This window comes from Martes martes (assembly GCF_963455335.1).
Source record: "Martes martes genome assembly, chromosome: 8".
Taxonomy (NCBI): domain Eukaryota; kingdom Metazoa; phylum Chordata; class Mammalia; order Carnivora; family Mustelidae; genus Martes; species Martes martes.
The window spans coordinates 52,606,472-52,624,194 of NC_137895.1; the positions used below are offsets into that span (position 1 = coordinate 52,606,472).

At 40.4% G+C, this 17,723-nt stretch overlaps 1 protein-coding gene across 3 annotated transcripts in view; it reads right to left on the reverse strand.

The window, feature by feature from the left end:
• Positions 1-1,225: 1,225 nt before the first annotated feature.
• The window catches only part of LOC308348453 (pregnancy zone protein-like), a 51,820-nt gene continuing 35,322 nt past the window's right edge, over positions 1,226-17,723 (reverse strand). The window contains exons 18-37 of one of the 3 annotated variants that reach the window (XM_080812510.1): positions 16,109-16,195; positions 13,888-14,023; positions 13,279-13,507; positions 12,646-12,772; positions 12,250-12,371; positions 11,987-12,035; positions 9,950-10,033; positions 9,011-9,187; positions 8,636-8,723; positions 7,840-7,996; positions 7,370-7,444; positions 6,909-7,086; positions 6,396-6,619; positions 5,252-5,470; positions 4,970-5,100; positions 4,504-4,594; positions 3,593-3,661; positions 3,121-3,223; positions 2,035-2,076; positions 1,226-1,400 (exon numbers count right to left, since the gene is read on the reverse strand). In XM_080812510.1, the coding sequence (XP_080668636.1) occupies positions 1,378-1,400; positions 2,035-2,076; positions 3,121-3,223; positions 3,593-3,661; positions 4,504-4,594; positions 4,970-5,100; positions 5,252-5,470; positions 6,396-6,619; positions 6,909-7,086; positions 7,370-7,444; positions 7,840-7,996; positions 8,636-8,723; positions 9,011-9,187; positions 9,950-10,033; positions 11,987-12,035; positions 12,250-12,371; positions 12,646-12,772; positions 13,279-13,507; positions 13,888-14,023; positions 16,109-16,195 (2,411 nt within the window). In that variant the 3' untranslated portion in view covers positions 1,226-1,377. Of the gene's footprint in view, positions 1,401-2,034; positions 2,077-3,120; positions 3,224-3,592; positions 3,662-4,503; positions 4,595-4,969; positions 5,101-5,251; positions 5,471-6,395; positions 6,620-6,908; positions 7,087-7,369; positions 7,445-7,839; positions 7,997-8,635; positions 8,724-9,010; positions 9,188-9,949; positions 10,034-11,986; positions 12,036-12,249; positions 12,372-12,645; positions 12,773-13,278; positions 13,508-13,887; positions 14,024-16,051; positions 16,196-17,723 lie in introns of all 3 variants that reach the window. The other 2 variants (XM_080812509.1, XM_080812511.1) reach the window with 2 other exon arrangements.

Here is a 17,723-nt window from a genome sequence, read left to right on the forward strand (position 1 = left end):
AGGAGTCCATCAAAATCCTTGAGGAGAACACAGGCAGCAACCTCTTCAACCTCAGCTGCAGCAACCTCTTCCTAGGAACAATGCCAAAGGCTAGGGAAGCAAGGGCAAAAATGAACTATTGGGATTTCATCAAGATCAAAAGCTTTTGCACAGCAAAGGAAACAGTTAACAAAACCAAAAGACAACTGACAGAATGGGAGAAGATATTTGCAAAGGACATATCAGATAAAGGGCTAGTATCGAAAATCTATAAAGAGCTTAGCAAACTCAACCCCCGAAGAACAAATAATCAAATCAAGAAATGGGCAGAGGACATGAACAGACATTTCTGCAAAGAAGACATCCAGATGGCCAACAGACACATGAAATAGCGCTCCACATCTTTTGACATCAGGGAAATACAAATGAAAACCACAATGAGATACCACCTCACACAGTCAGAATGGCTAAAATTAACAAGTCAAGAAATGACAGATGCTGGTGAGGATGTGGAGAAAGGGGAACCCTCCTACACTGTTGGTGGGAATGCAAGCTGGTACAACCACTCTGGAAAAAAGCATGGAGGCTCCTCAAAAAGTTGAAAATAGAGCTACCCTATGACCCAACAATTGTATTACTGGGTATTTACACTAAAGATACAAACGTATTGATCAGAAGGGGCACGTGCACCCGAATGTTTATAGCAGCAATGTCCACAATAGCCACAATAGCAATGTCCACAATCTAGGAAAGAACCTAGATGTCCATCAATAGATGAATGGATACAGAAGAAGTGGTATATATATATATACAATGAAATACTATACATCCATCAAAAGAAATGAAATCTTGCCATTTGTGACGACGTGGATGGAACTAGAGGGTATTATGCTTAGCGAAATAAGTCAATCGGAGAAAGACAACTATCATATGATCTCCCTGATATGAGGAAGTGGTGATGCAATGTGGGGGGTTTCGGGGGCAGGAAAAGAATAAATGAAACAAGATGGGATCAGGAGGGAGACAAACCATCAGAGACTCTTAATCTCACAAAACAAACTGAGGGTTGCTGGGGGGAGGGGGGTAGGGAGAGGGTGGTGGGGTTATGGACATTGGGGAGGGTATGTGCTATGGTGAGTGCTGTGAAGTGTGTAAACCTGGTGATTCACAGACCTGTACCCCTGGGGCTAATAATACATTATGTGTTTATAAAAAAATAAAATAGTAATAAAAAAAAGAAGTGGTAGAAGTGTATATGTCATAAATTTATTCAACATACAAATTTCATATATTTCTAATTCCTGTCCCCTATTTCTCCTGCTATTTTCTCTCTTCTGATAAGGCTTTGTCTTTCATTGCTGGAGAAGATCATCTGATGAGGTCCACAAGTTTCCATTTTCAAGCACTTCTGTGTTCAGATTCTAAACAGTAGAATAACAGACAGGAAAGTTAGGGAAATCCTATCATCTACTAAAGGAATAATTTTTCATACTTCAATTATAAATATTTGACCTTAATAAATTTTAATTATTTTTAATGATAGGGCTGTTTTTGTTTTTTGTTTCCTGTTTTAGAATGGAGAACTGAAGGTGTCACCATGAGTGTCCTATTGTCAAAATGAACATTGTTGACTGGCCTAAAGGAAAATCGTGTAGATCACATCTCTCATGCTGTGCTATATAGAAAACTACAGGGAAAGTTTTCCTGACCTTAACTAGTGTAAGTTTAGAAGTATCCTGAAAAGGTCATAGGTGATAAACATATCACCACTGGGTATAGAATATAAACTAAATATTAGATGATTTAGTTTTTGTATGTTGCAAATTCCTAGATTCATGTGCAAACAAGTCACCCCAGACCCAGTAATTATAATTTACATGCTTTTTTTTTAACTGAGAAATTCTAGAATATATTTGAAATAGTTTAAATTCCTAAATCTTACATCATGGGCTTTATAATATGATAACGATATACTCAAGATGCAATCTTATACAGACAACTGATGTTTACTTATTTTCTTTATGTTGGCATTAGACTTCGCTGTTTATACTTTACCAGCACTGCAGGGATCCCTGTATTCTTCAATAGTGAATTCCTCTGAAACAGAATATATAAGACAGAAAGAGTGAAGACATTCAGTAATAGGCATATGGGAAGTTAACTGTAAATAAACCACATAAACTAGGAAAGAAAGTATAGAGAGAAAGTTAACTGTAAAAAACTGTGTAACCTAGGAAAGAAAGTATAAAGACAGTTATGGAGCCAATGGAAATGAATGACTTCTGTACTAACCCATCCAGGACTAGTGGAGGGGCAGTGATAGAAAACTGGGCTTGGATACAGAGGTCAAGGGCAGGTTTCAAAGATGGATGGTTGTCTATCTATGGGATAACACTATGGCCCTCTTCACAGCTGTGTTCTCTTCATTGGAGTTTAACTTCCTCTCTGAACTCTTTCTCACTCAGGAAGGAGTGAAGTTTTACATTACCAGCATCTTATGATGCTGGCAAATTTCTAGTTCAAAGTCATGAGCAAATGGAAGAATTTCCTGATAAATTACAGAGTTTCCCAAATTTTGTGAGACTACTCAAAGCATGAGTCAACAATGGATCAAATTTGGGGTACCTGGGTGGCTCAGTCAGTTAAGCATCTTCCTTCTGCTCAGGTCCTGGGATCTTTATACTTTCTTTCCTAGTTTCCTCCCATCCAACTCCTTGCTCAGGGGAGGTCTGCTTCACCCTTTCCCTCTGTCCCTCCTCCCAGATCATGCTCTCTCTTGTGCATGCTCTCTCTCTCTCTCAAATAAGTAAACAAAATATTTTTTAAAAAGATCAAATTTTAGATTTTGTATCATAAATCAGTACTATTTTTTTTTTTAGTTATTGCTACTCTATTTAGATTTCTGGAATATGTCACTCCAGAACAAACAACTTTATAAGAGAATTTAGAAAGAACTGATCCCTTTATTGCTTTATAACAATGGTTCAAGACTCATTTAGGGGGCACACGATTATCCAATGACCACAAACTCACTCTTTCTTCTGGTGAAAGATTGTGGAATTTTGTTTGAGTTAGGGTGACCCTTTACCAGGCTAGTCAGTTTTTCCCTTTCAAAGCTCAGCATGTCTGAATCTCACTCACCTGTCTCATAATAATCATAGGCTTTTACAGTGGCTGGTTTTAAATTGTCAACTTGGACGTCTTGTTCCACTGAGAAGGAGAAACTCAGGGTTTGATTGGTTAGCTGGAGAGACAGGAAAACTGAATTGGAATCAAAGATTAACTTAGTTTCTAGTAACCATTCTCTCTTCCTATGGTATTATCAAACCTTATGGTTATGCTATTCAACTGTATCAAAACCTATGGAAAGAATGGGACATTTTGAGACTTGCATAATACACTCAATGGCAGATATAAGAAGGACAAAAGAGATGATTCTATGGATAGACAAATGTAAAATGAGTCTTGTTGATCAATCCAGGTTTCATTTCCCTCTGTTGCTATTTTCTTCTCCCTCACTTGTATGTGTGTGCAAATCTTTCTCCAGAATCTAGATTGGTGTGTTGGAACCTCTAGTAGTTTTCCCAGATCTAGCAGAGTCACAGAATCTTACCTCTTCAAAGTAAATCAGGACATGGTTGGTGCTCACTTCAGTCCTTTGAATCTGAGGCTTTTGTTGGAGCTGTTGACCAAGAGTATAAGCCAGACATATGGGATGAGGAAATTCCAGGCTAAGAGCACTTTTCTGATACTTATGATCTAACTGGCTGTTCAGAAACATCCAAATGGCTAATTGTGATTTCTTTGAGAATTATAGTAATATTTATTAAATGCTTTCTCTATTATCTATCATCTCTATCATCTATTTATACCTACATATCTCTGTATCTATCCGTCCATCTGTCTATCATCTACCTAATCTATCTCTAATATACACATTTTCTTTAATCTTGTTTGTTTAAGGATTTTATTCATTTATTTGACAGACAGAGATCACAAGTAGGCAGAGAGGCAGGCAGAGAGAGAGAGAGAAGCAGGCTCTCCGCTGAGCAGAGAGCCCAATGCGGTGCTTGATCCCATGACCCTGGGATCATGACCTGAGCTGAAGGCAGAGGCCTTAACCCACTGAGCCACCCAGGCACCCCCACATTTTCATGATATATGAGAATCATCCTTTATATGAAAAAAGAAGAAAGGAAGACTATCACATATATCATATATATGTGTATATGTGAGCTATATTTTTATATCATACATATGTCTATGTACATTTTCTCCTTTTTAAAATATAGGATAATTCAATACCTCTCCATATACCTAATGTCTCAAGGGCTGCTGGAGCATTATTAACCATGTCTATGACTTATGTCTTACACTGCAGACCACATAACGGTGACACCCACTACTGAAATGATGGAAACACTCTAGAGAAGTGTGAGGGAGTAAACCTCTTGAAAACCTAATAAACTGACAAGCATATATGTCAGCATTTATCATGATTTTGCTATCTGAGTAAGGGTTTACCTTTTTCACTGATGATTTCACAGGTATGAAGCCTGATATCATCTTCACGTCAACAATGACCATGTTGGAGCTTGGTCGTTCCCCAGTGTAACTATGAAGACAAGGCACAGGGACAAGGCATTCAAACAAAATGCTTTAGTGTTCATTCAAGACATAAACTCCCCCTTCTCTTTCATTTGTGGTGTTCCCTATCTTTAACTACCACTCAGCTTCCCCATCTATTCTATTTGTGTTTGCTCTGCTTGTTTGGAGAACCCAGCATTACGAAGTCACACTCTGCAGGTATGGCAACATCATATGCTCAGTGTTAAGGTTTTTTCAGTTTGGGTGAAGAAAATTTTCTTGTTAGTAAATATTGCAAGAATGCCGCATTCGTATTTTGTGACTTTGGACAATGGAGCTCCCCTGCAAAAGAAAACCACTTTCTCCATGTTCTACAAAAGGTCTTACTAACAAAAGGATTTACCTAATGTTGATGTGAATCTGGAATTTCCTGTGAGCATGTACTCCATCACAATTCTTGGGGAGAGTATCAACCTTCAGAGTGAAGGGGACTTTCCCTTCTTTCTTGGGCAGGATGTTATATCTCAAGGATGTCTAAAATGAATGGAAAAAAATCCTTTCTCATTGCCCTCAAATAGTCTGTTCTCCTTAGCTCACACATCTTTTTCCATTTGGAGATTCATATCCAATTCTTGAAGCTTTCCCCCCCTCCTTTGTAGCATCCCCTAAACCCCGGAAGTCTCACCTGGAGGTACACACATCCTGATCCTGACACGGCTGTGCTGTACTCCCCTGGAATCTCTGGCAGCCTGACCTCCTGCAGCAGCAGGCGATTGGCATCGTGGACTCGGAATTCTTCAGAGAATGTCTCTGAAGACTTGACCATGACTACAGATGCTTTTTCCCTTTTACTGAAAGTTGCCGCTCCATATTTGGACAGGGCTTGGAGAGCTACCACCGTATCCTGAAAAAAGATGGGGCAGAAGTCAGAGGAGTGAAGGTAACAAAATCATACTGGATGTAGATCACATCAATACTGCTCTCTCTTAGAGTGATTTCATGACAAACACAGACCCGTTATTAACCACGAACTATTCTTTGTACTTTAGGGGGACATGAAAAATTTCCCCATTCAAGTAGTTTACACTATTTGTATGGAAATTAGACCCAAACATTGACATAGAGCAGAGGCTATTTCAATAATTTAGACATTTATACAATACTGTATAATAATAATAGAAATTTATATAATAATATTTGTTGTAAACATTCAGGGAAAGGGGAAGAAAGCAGAGCTAGATTAGTAAGAGAACACTTCCTAATGAGAAAGGAAGTAAGAAGATTTACTTGAGGAAGGTACAGTGAAGAAGAAATAAAATCATGTATGAATCATGAGAAAGATTTATTAGACAGAAAGAGAGGCATTAGGGGCTACCAGGGTGGGAAACATGTGGAGACATAAAAAGAGAGAGCCAATTCCAGAAAAAGTGAAGCGATTAGCCTAATTAGAAGGGAGTATTTGTGTTTAGTGGGGAAGAGTAAATACTTTGAATAACATTAGTAGATTGTTTTAGTCTTTGGATGAAAAAAAAAAAAACAAAAAACAAATGATTTGCTTTACCAGGGCAGTAATTTTATGAAATATTGCTTTAGGAAGATTGATCCATTTTACATTTATGGGTTGACTAAGGAGAGAACATATGAGAAAGTGTACAGAGGACAGAACAATAATGAATATACAAAATAATGAGGCTGGAACCTTTCTGGTGATGGAGGAATGGAGAAAGCATGAATTAGAAATTCTATCTGATTATTCAACTCCTAGAATATGCTTGTGTCTACCTATGTATGAACACATTTATTTTTCTTCCTGGAGGCTCTCCACAGACCTGAGTAGAGGAGAAGCCCCCGTTGGGGTTTTGTTGCTTCGTGATCCATTTCACAATACGTGAAGCCACAGACAGGTCTTCTGAAGATGGGGCAGGCCAAGCAGTCAGATAGGCAAGAAGCAAGTACGAAGTCATCTCCACTTCAACAGAAGGAGCCCGGGGCTGATAATAGAATGTCATAACTTCTTCAACTTTTCCAGGACGCTGCCAGTGGATTGAGTCCTCTTTGAAATGGAAAAGGATATGATCTTAGACTTCAAGAATGAACCTATTTAATTAATTGTTAGAGATTTTATTTTGTTATTTGAGAGAGAGAGTGAGAGATCATGAGCAGGGGGAATTGGTAGAGGGAGAAGCAGACTCCCCACTGAACGGGGAGCCTGATGTGGGACTTGATCCCAGGACCTGGGGATCATGACCTGAGCTGAAGGCAGACACTTAACAACTGAGCGACCCAGGCGTCCATCAATCACTGGTGATTCCAGAGGTAAATTTTGCAGTAGCAGCCCTTACCTTCTTTCACAGCATCTTTGTCCAGCGAGTCAAGAAGCTCACTTCGCTTGGCCTGGTTTCCTGCTAGGGCAAAGGCATAGGCCAGTAATGCCTTGGTGTAGACAGGATTTCCTTGGGCCTCTGAGATGGATCTCCAGGCATTTTCCAGGCAGAATAGAGCATTGCGGACAACAGGGTGCTATAAGGCAGATAAAAAATCTTCAGATAGCACAAGCAGGCTAATGAATTGTCCACAGGCTAACAGCAGATTAAAAAGCACAATGTGTCATGTTACATCAAGGTTCTGACCAGAGGATAATTTCCTTGGCAGCTTGCAAAGGGATTTAGTCTTTTATGGTCTAGTGAAATATACCAAAATTAAATAACAGGACAACCACAACTTATTTTCCTCACAGAGTCACAGCTTCATGATTGGTATTCCTTGTATCTGTGAGGGAGGAAGGGATTGTGCTGGTACATACAGTGACAGGCAGTGGCATCTCCAGCAGAGCAATGGTGATGTAGGCAGAGAGCGTCAGTTCATCATCTACTCCACCCTGTAGAGAGCAGAAGCAGAGACACTCAAACACTCCAATATTCATTAGCCAGAGCTGGATCATTCTACTCCCCCACCCCCCTACTCCACACACTTCACTAGAAAGCATCTTTTCTTGTGCAATATTGTTGATTTTTCCCCCCTTCCCCTCCACTCTCAAATTCTCGAATCTGCCTCAAATTATTTCCTCTCACTTTTAGGAATACATTGGGGTTTTTTGTCACCCTATTTTATAATTCAGTAAAAAACGACTATTTAATTGTCAGATTTCAGAAGCTTTAGAGAGTACCATCGTTCCTTAAAGATATTTCACCAGGACATGAAGAATCAACAGGAGTGTCTTTGCCCCTACATGCCACTGTTTTCAGGGACCAGAACAAAGTGAACAGCATCCACCTTAATGGCGTTGTTTAGAAGCGATCCGGAGCGTTGGAAACAACCATTTTCTTTTTGTCTCTGTGAGATCCAAGCGAGGGCACTTGTGATGTGTGACTTCTCCACAAAAATGTGTGACTGGGCTTGAGCAAAGGACTTGAGCACAAATGCAGTGAGCCTGTCCAGTACAGGAGAGACAGACATGAGGACCATTTCACATTTAAAGCCCACTTTGGGCAAATGCATTCAGACTTTGGTCTTTGCCATCCATGGGAGGAAATTGTTGGGGAGAATTGGTTGGGGAAGTGACACTTGTACACTAAATATTCTTGTTTGTTCAGCAAGTATCTGGATTCTTTTTTTAAATCTCAACTTTATTGGTTTCCTCTGAATTGATGCTTTTCACTTTTTTTTTTCCTTTCACAAAATGTTTGCTGGAGCCTCCAAATTTTTCCATCACCCACATTGCCATTTCCTGAATGAATTTAATAACATCACAGTCTCTTTCTGTCCTTTCCCACTTCCTTTCCCTTAATGCACAGTATAGAACTTCTACTACGATTTCACTTTATAACACCTTCCACCTTCTATTTCCATGTGGGGGGAATCTTTATTTTACTGCTCTTTACTGTGCTATCACAACTGGCATGCGTTCATACATGAAATGATGCAATCACATAGTAGTGATGACAGACATATGGGTTTTTAAAGGATAACCCATTTCCATGAAAGAAGTCCAGGTATCAGAGAAATTGTTACTTCTAGAATTTGAGAATAGAATGGATCTATAGCAAGCATATGAAAATAATGATCTTACCAAGTGTTTCCTTGACTTCTGCCACCATGATCCCCAAAGGTGCTGTATGAACCATCACTGTGCTTATAATTCAACTGCCTTTGGTACCCTGAAGAGGAAGTTTTCATAGATTTATGCAATAGCAGAGATGTTGGAGAACTAATCAGTTTTTTTCTTCAGAACGTGGTTGGGAATCATAGGAAAACTACTATTTTGTTAAGATGTCTCCAAGGCTTGATATGCCATTGAATTTCCTGGTATTAGAGTGGGACACTTTATTGGTTGTCACAGCAACAGTGATTATTAAATCTTAACCAAAGGGATGCTGATTTGAGTTCACTGAGAGAGATATTTAGGGAATCAACTAAGATTTCTCCTTTTAGGATTATTGCTCACCACTGATGAGGTAACCGATGGCTTTGGACTTGATAGTCTCTGTCAGCTGTCGGGTCTCATTCAGATAGTTCAGAACATAGATGTTAGGGACAAAAAGGACCATATTTTGCTCTCCACACCCATACGGCATCCGGAGAAGATTCTGAAGATTTTGCATTGCAGAGCCTAATATGTCACCTGGGGAATGAAAGACATGAAAAAAAATCAGAGGAGGGGTGCCTGGGTGGCTCAGTCAGTTAAGTGTCCAACTCTTACTTTCTGCTTAGGTCATGATCTATCTCATGGGTGGTGGGATTGAGCCCCGCCTTGGGCTCTGTGCTCAGGGGGCAGTCTTCTTAAGGGTCTCTTCCTCTGCCTCTGTTCCTCCACTCGCTTGCATGGGGGCTCTCTCCTTTTCTTAGATAAAGAAATAAACCTTTAAGAAAACCCAGAGGAACTCAGGGCTGGTTTCTACTGGGATAAGAAGATAGATTACTAGCTAAACAAGAGGTCAAATCACCTATGGAGAGTAGGACAAGAAAGCATAAGAGGTGAAGGAAAACAAGAAACAGAAAGAACAGACAAAAGTGGGAAAAAAAGTCGATGATTCCAGGATGGAAAAAACAATGGCTGGGCATATCTCTTTTCCGATGAACCACATGCCTGGTAAAAACCAACTGTTTTCAAATCTATTAGGAAGCCTCACCACCTAGTCAGTCTCTGAAGATAAAGGCACAGAGAGATGACACTTTTTACTGTTTTGAGTATGTCAAGGTATAAAAAGTATCACAACATCTCTTTAACCCCCTTCCTGACTAGTATACAATGCAATTCTTAGCTTAGTGCTCTTTCTCTCAATCCAGCGCTTACAGCCAAAGTCTTCATTAACCTTGGGTGGTGAGGCTGCATGCACTAGAGTAATGAGATGCACAGTGGCTTGCCTTGGGCTGGGAGACTCACCCAAAACCGAAAATGTCGCCCTGGCAGATCCTTCAACCACATCTGAAGGAACTTTCAGTGACAACTTTTCAGATACATCAGTTTCTAAGGAAAGAAGGCAAATATATATAAGGGAAGGGAAAAAATGAGAGAAATATTCTATTTTTTCTTTGAAAATTTTCATCTGTAGATCAAATTTCAACCTGTCGTGTCTTTTGATCATTCTATAATTTCTTCGATGCAATCTGAGTTTCTCCTAAAGTCGTGATTCACCTCGCAGTGAAATTCATGTTATGTTTGTGATAAATTTTTACAGATTTTCTTACATGCACTATACCTTATGTTATTTCCTTCCCCTCATTCCCTACTTATTTCTTTCCCTTCATTGTTTATGTTAATATTTATTATTAGAGTTTTTAAAAAATAACATTCATGTCATAAATATGTGTGAATTGCATGGTATGTGACAGGTTCTGTTTTAAGTGCAGTGATAAAATGATTTTCTCAAAATTTCCCTGATGTCCCAGAGTTTTCATATTAATGGGAATAGTAAGATACCTAATAAATATTTAGTATGATAGATGTTAGTAAGTTCTATAGGGAAAATTAAAGCGGAGTGTTTATATGGGTGAGCTAGTAAGACAGAGCAAATCAGAAAGTGTAGGGTGAGGGAAGCGGGTTCCCCTCTTTGATAAAACAAAATCATAGGTGACTGGAGACTTTAAGTATGTCAAGGTGTAAGATTTATAGATATCTGGGGAAAGAGACTTCCAGAAAGAAGGAACAAAAAGGGAAAAGAATCCAGAGATGAGAGCATGCTAGCTGTGTTGCAAGACCAGACTAGGAGTCCCGTGTGGCCGGAGGAGGGTTAGTGAGGGAGCGAGTAATAGGATATGAAGTCATGGTGGTAGCAAGGGTTTGGAGGGGACATTGGAGACATAACCTTTACCTTTCAGGGACATGGGAAACTCTTGGAAGGGTTGGGCAGAAGAGGCACATGATCTGAAAGATGCTTTAAATGATCCCTTTTGCTGTAGGGATGGAAGGAAAGATGACCAGGTGACCAGGTAGGAGGTTATTGAGATGATCCAAGAGAGAAAAGGCTAGAGTGGAAGTAGACATGGTGAGAAGTGGGAAGATTCTGGATATAATGAGAAGGTGGAGCCAACTAGATTTGAAAGTAGATTGGGTGTGGAGTGTAAGAGAAACATACTAAAGGATGACTCCAAAGTTTTTATTTCAAGCAGGTAGAATAATGGAATTTCCATCCTCTGAAATGGAGAAAATTGTAGGAGGTGTGGGTTTGTGGAGACCAGCAGAAGAACATTTTTGAACATGCTAGTTTTGAGATGTCTACAGGCCTGTAAGTGGAAATGATAAGTGGGCACCGAATACACAAGACTGAGTGAGAAAAGCAGTGTGGACCCAAGTTGCTTATTTTGTGGTCTTCATTACAAAGTTGTTATTTAAGTTCTGTGACTAAATGAGATTATCAAGGGATGCTTCTGGAGAGGAGAGATCTGCACACTGAGCATTGTCCTCAAGATGATTCTAGATGGTGCAGAGTTGAATATTTTAAAGGTAATTTTTATATGATTATATTAATGGTATTAGTAGAATATTGGTTTTCTATATATGTTAGTGACCTGAAGTTCTTCTTCAAATAACGGACACAAGTAAAATAACCTTGAGTACCTTTAAAGTATTACTTGAAAAATAAATATTACTCTTTATTATATATTTTACATGTAGATATTTTAATACTTTGGAAGTTGTTTAAAAAGGAGATTGAAAAACACAGGGGTATGGGAAAGAATCCTATTCTATGGTCTTCGACTTTAGTTCTCTTTATCAGTCAGGAGCTTCTAGGTAAGTCTTTTAACTTCTTTAAGCCTTCACCAGGAAAAGACTTCTGAATCAAATATGCTTAGATTTTCACCCAGGAGAGTGCACTAATTCCCCACCCCCCAGAGGAAAACACACCCCGAAGAGCATTCTAAAACTATCCACGTTGGCAAGTGGCTTAACATATGAATTTTGTCTCTTTTTGACATTTACCTGCACAGAGGAGTGTGTTGAAAGTTTCTTCCTGTTCTATTCCTTCGGGCTTTATATTGGGAAAAAAAAGTGAAAAAGAAGGTCATACTGAGTGTATAGGAAAAAATCAATCACTTTAAAGTAGAGGAGAAAACATTAGTAAGAAACTGAGTTGTAGATACATCTATATTTTGGGGAGTGAAATGTCACCGTCACAGACATATTAGATCATGCTGTGTAATATAATAAGGCCTCTGAGACACAGAGAAAGTTTACCGGCATACCTCAACTAATAAGGGCTTGATTACGGTATCCTTCTGTCCAAGTTCTGGAACTTTTGGCACCTCCTTGCCGCACAACTCCTGAGACTGCAGGGCTTCCACAGTAGCTGTGAAATTCACCTTTCCTGGGGAATAAGATTCTTACGGAGTTAAACAGCGATTCTATATTGCATGGTTTGTCTTTTCAAGTTTCTCCTACACTGCATATATTGCAACATATATATATATGTGTGTGTATATATATATCTTGTGTGTGTATATATATATATATATCTTTCAAGGCTGACAGAAAAAAATCATTGTTGAAGGAGGAGAAAAAGACATGTATCTGGATCAGAGTGTGGAAAGCAAATCATTACAACATGAGAAGTAGGATTTGTCAACAGATTTACCACTTACCCAGTGACTTTGGCGTCACAGCCCACGACATGGTTTCCTGCTTATTTCCACAGATACAGGGAGTGTCTTCATTCTTTTTCACTAAGTCAGCTGACTGGTCAGGGAAGGCTTCCAGCTGCACACTGACCTATCCCCATAACCATGCACAAGTTTGAGAAAGAACACAGGTAGAGGGGCAATAACAGGGGCAAGGAGCTTCAAGGGACAATGGGAACTATTTGAGAGGCTTTGAGAAATTGTTCAAACAAAGTCAATCCTGTCCAGCACGTTGTAGTTTAGGTGTCGCCAATAGGGAGCTGAAAAACTATCAAGAACTGAGATAATTCCCAGGGTTTAGGATTGGGCCAGCACGACGAAGAGGTGTTTGCTTTAGTCAGAGCGGAAAAAAAAAATCAGGTGGAAATGAGGTCTGAATTTAGGAATACACAGAAAATGTAAAGTCCCAAATGAATATAACCTTACCACCTTGGGCCAGTCAGGGAGCTTCGCTCTTAGCAACTATCCCATTCCCAAATTAGGTTACATCATTCTTCCTCTATGATTTGCTGGGACATTACCTAGGAGACCTGCATATTAAATGGTGACTGGGTGTCTCCCTTCCACTTTTGCTCACCTCCAGAGAAGTGCCCTTACCCGAATGCAATGGGTCAAATAGTTGAACACGGTGGCTTTCAGCGTAAAGGCTTCTCCTCGCACCACAGAGTAGGGGAGCGTGAGTTCCAGGAAGAAGGGCTGGAACACTTGAAGAGAGATGACGGGGGAGAGGCCCAGCCCTGTAGCTCCAGACAAGCAGAGTGCGCTGGCCTTCCACTCTGTGATGGTGTCAGGGACCTTCACTGCCAACTCACTTCTACCGGATGAACTGAGAAGGGAATAAGAGGAAGCCTTGCGAGGCAATCTTTTTTTTTTTTTCTCAGCATGGACCCTAGCTGATAGCGTGCTAACCTAGTAACCCGGCATGGTTAATGCTAAACTCGGTAACTAGGTTTGGCAGTCCTAGCAAAGTCTCTGAAAGGTTTTCTTTCCTACAAGAGTAGTTTCCTACTTATCATGATTTTACATATCTCAGGACCAAATTAGAAAAAAAAAAATTGCATTGTTGAGCTAAGAGATCAATGAACTGTGAACCTAAAAGTTTACCAGGAAGAAGTGGAACAGAACTGCAAGGCTCAGGAACAACGGAATCACAGAGGGTGAGTCACATCTTTTCCTCAACGAAATTCGGGGCAACACACTACTTACCTGAGTGGCAGCAAGTCCCAGATCCAGGTCTCAGGGAAATACTTCCGGACTGTTTCTTTCACTTCCACAACTGGGGAGTTCTCTCTCGGGAGCACTGGGAAAGCTCGTCCTCCAGTACCACTTGCTAGAGGAAGGACTGTGGCAGGACAATATGAGGGCCCTTATGTAAACCTCATTTTTATCATGAATTTCTTAGAATTGACTAGTTTCTCAAGTAAAATGAAGTCATTTGCTCAGGGAATGTTTATTATCGGAAAGGCTTCATCTACCAGCTTGTGACTTTGTTCATTTATCTATTTGTCTTCTAGGAAAGTGAATCCTATTGCTTCTTCAAAGAGTCTGGAGGTAAATGAATTTTTTTCTGGACATGAAAGCAAATGTAGCTCTCTAGAAACTGATTATTCAACGGGCAAAGGGAAGAATAAAGAGTAATTTAATACACCAAATTCTGCTTTGATGCTGAAAGTATGATCACGTGTTCTCCATTTGCAGTGAGAATCAAACAAGAAGAATGAATAGTAGCTACAGCAAGAGGATTTCAGAAATGCTTTTTTATTTTACAGTGGTTGAGATACGGACAGAAACTCTAGGATACAGTAAAGTATGTATTACAGGCAGCAGAGACTCAATAAAGGACAGAAAATGAACTTCAGATTGGCCAGAGAAGACTTCACTGAAGTAGACTTTAGACGATCACTGAAGGGTGAGAAACAGAGGAGAATGGAGGAGGTATTTGATGGAAATGGCTCTATGAACACACATGCAGAGGTCAGAGGGGATGCTCTGCAGGGAAAATGGAGTAAGAAGTCTATTTTAGGGCTGTGTTGAGTAAATAGTAGATGAATATAATGAAACACCATGAAGATTAGGACAAAAAAGTTAGATCTATTAAGGTAGCAGTTAGCTTGATTTAAAAAAAAAAGGTGATACTCTAGAGATCAGAAGATAGAGATCACAGGCATAAATATATAAATAGAAATGTGATCTATCGATCTATCTATCTATCTATATAAAATAATATCATGGGATATGCTTTTTTAAAACCTTAAGGCAGTAGTTCTACAAATTCTGAAAATAGTAACCGTCTATGAGAAATAAGTGACATGATAAAAGTAATGTTACGGGTGATCATGCTTTTCACAGTATCCTGGACAGACTGAAATGGAGAAGGGCTGGAGGCAAGAAGGTAATTTAAGATGGTTTTTAAATCATTTCCTTATGAAATAAGGAGGCACAAGACTAAGGTGGAAATGAAAAAGAAAGGGTGGATAGGTGATAAATACAAATTCAGAATTTGCATAGAGCCTTAGAGAATATGTTTGATAAGAATGCAATGATGGGGGGAGACAAGATGGCAGGGAAGTAGGAGGAGGCGCCTTTTCAACCTGTACCCTAAAGTGAGCTGATTACCTACCAAAGAACTCCGATCACCCATGAAATCAGCCTGAGATCAGAATTATACACGTCTGGATCTCTACGGGGGGCAGAAGACGCCAGTGGGCAGGTAAAGTGGAGTGGGAACGTCGGACTGATATCGGAAGATAAACAAAAGGGGGAGGGAGCCACCAGAGGCGACCGATTGGAAAATAATACCCCAATACGAGAGTGCCCTGCGTCTGGGGACCAGCATTAACTTGGAGTCTGGTTAAAAGCACTCAAAAGAGCAAAGGATCACGGGGGGGGGGGGGAAATTGTGGGAATTGGGGCGGCTAGGGACAGGGGCTTAAGTCCCCAGACCCAGGACAGCCTCCCCTGGCGCTGAGCCAGAGAGTGCGGCGGAGAAACCAGCTCTTGGTCCCTGAGCCGCCCCGCACCCGAGAACGAGTGGAGTCTGGCTCCCGTGAGGGGCTGGGAGCCACACCAGACGGCAGAAAGTGCACCTTGCCTGAGATACAGGTGCGCTCGCACCTCACCCTCCCCTGAGAGAGGTGCACAAACGCCCAGGCTGGTGCTCTGGGACCCCCGCCGTCCCGCACCCCACAACCTCCCCTGGGAGAGGTGCACGCAAACCCTGCACCCTTAGACCTGGAAAGACCAGGCAGTCCCAGCCCCGGCCAGCAGGAAAATCTCAGTGTGAGATTGCTGCTTGGAACCTCTCTGGCGGTCTGGAGCTGCCCAGACAGCCGCCGCTGTTGTGGTTTTGCATACAAGCAGGAGATCTTGCCTCTCCAGGGACCACGACTCAGAACCTGCTCTGCCAGTGGCCCAGCGGCTGCAGCACCTGTAGGGGAGCAGACTGAGGCTTCTCTCTGAGAGGGAGGTCGGGGTGCAGTTTGTTTTCCTCTAAACCTCCAAAAACCATCAAAAGCTGTCAAGGCGAGAGAAAAGAAGTGAACAAACATAAAAACCTCCAGAGAACAAAAGCCTGAAAAGACTGTTTTCCTCAGAGCCCACCCCCTTGAGGGGGGCTGGAGGACTTAACTCAGGGAACATCACTGACTGAAAACCCACGTGGCAGCCCCCTCCCCCAGAAAACAAATCAGGAAAGAAAAAAAAAAAAAGACTACAAGAGAACAACCACCACTACTTCATAGATACAACTTTTACTTTTAACTCATTCCCACTATTCTGGTTCATTTTTTTTCTTTTTTTATATAGATAATTTTTTTTACCTATTTACCATCACAGTGAGATGTCCAGTACATCAAATTCCATAATAAACTTCTAACCTGAATTTTTTGATACATACACATGTGTTTTTCTTTTGCTTTTTTATTTTTTAATTTTTTTAAAAAAAATTTTAGTTTAGTTTAGTCCAGTTTATTTCTTTTTTATTTTTATTTTTTAATATTCATATAGAGTTAAACTTCAAGGTAACCCCCTTTCTCCAATCAATGCTACCCCTATAGGTAAACCAATTTTTTTTTTTTTTAAATTATTTAATTTTTTATTTGACAGAGAGAGAAATCACAAGTAGGCAGAGAGGCAGGCAGATAGGAAGGGAGAAGCAGGCTCCCTGCTGAGCAGAGAGCCCGATGTGGGGCTCGATCCCAGGACCCTGGGATCATGACCTGAGCCGAAGGCAGAGGCTTAACCCACTGAGCCACCCAGGTGCCCCGGTAAACCAATTTTTAATCCCCCTTTTATCTTAGGAAAGTTGAGTCCTTTAACAAAGATATCAAGATAACATACAGGAAGAATCAAAATAAACTTCCTCGCCCACACTGAGAATCTATAACCATGCTCCCATCTTTTTCTTCTGCCAGTGTCTATGTGTATTTATGTTTGTCCTGATAGTATATAAATATTATACTTGGGGTTCTTTTTGATGAGGTTCTTACTTTTTTTTGCCTATATATATATATATATATATATATATATATTTTCTCTCGTCATATACTTTTATCAGTCTTTTTGTTTGTCTGTTTTTGTTTGTATACTTCATAAATCTTACCCTGGGTCCCATTTGGGCTGAACCTTCTCTTTTATCTTCCCTTTTTTTCCTGTCTCTCTCTCTTTTTTCTTTTTCTTTTCTTTTTTCTCTCGTTTGGGTGGGGAATCCTGAGTGCTCAGAAGTGTTCCAGGGTGCACCTTGACTGCACCATGGTCGATACATCCAGCTACATCTGTCCAGTCATCTCTCACCAAAATGACTAGGAGGAGGAATCCCCAACAGAAGAAAAATACAGAGGATGGGCCTTCCGCAACAGAGCTAACAGCTATCAACATAGACAATATGTCGGAAAGAGAATTCAGGCTAACAATTATCCAGGCAATAGCTAGGCTGGAGAAAGCCATGGATGACCAAACGGAATTGATTAAGGCAGAATTGAAAGCCACCAGGGATAATGTTCATAATGTTAGGGCAGAGCTGAAGGCCACCAGAGATGAGGTTC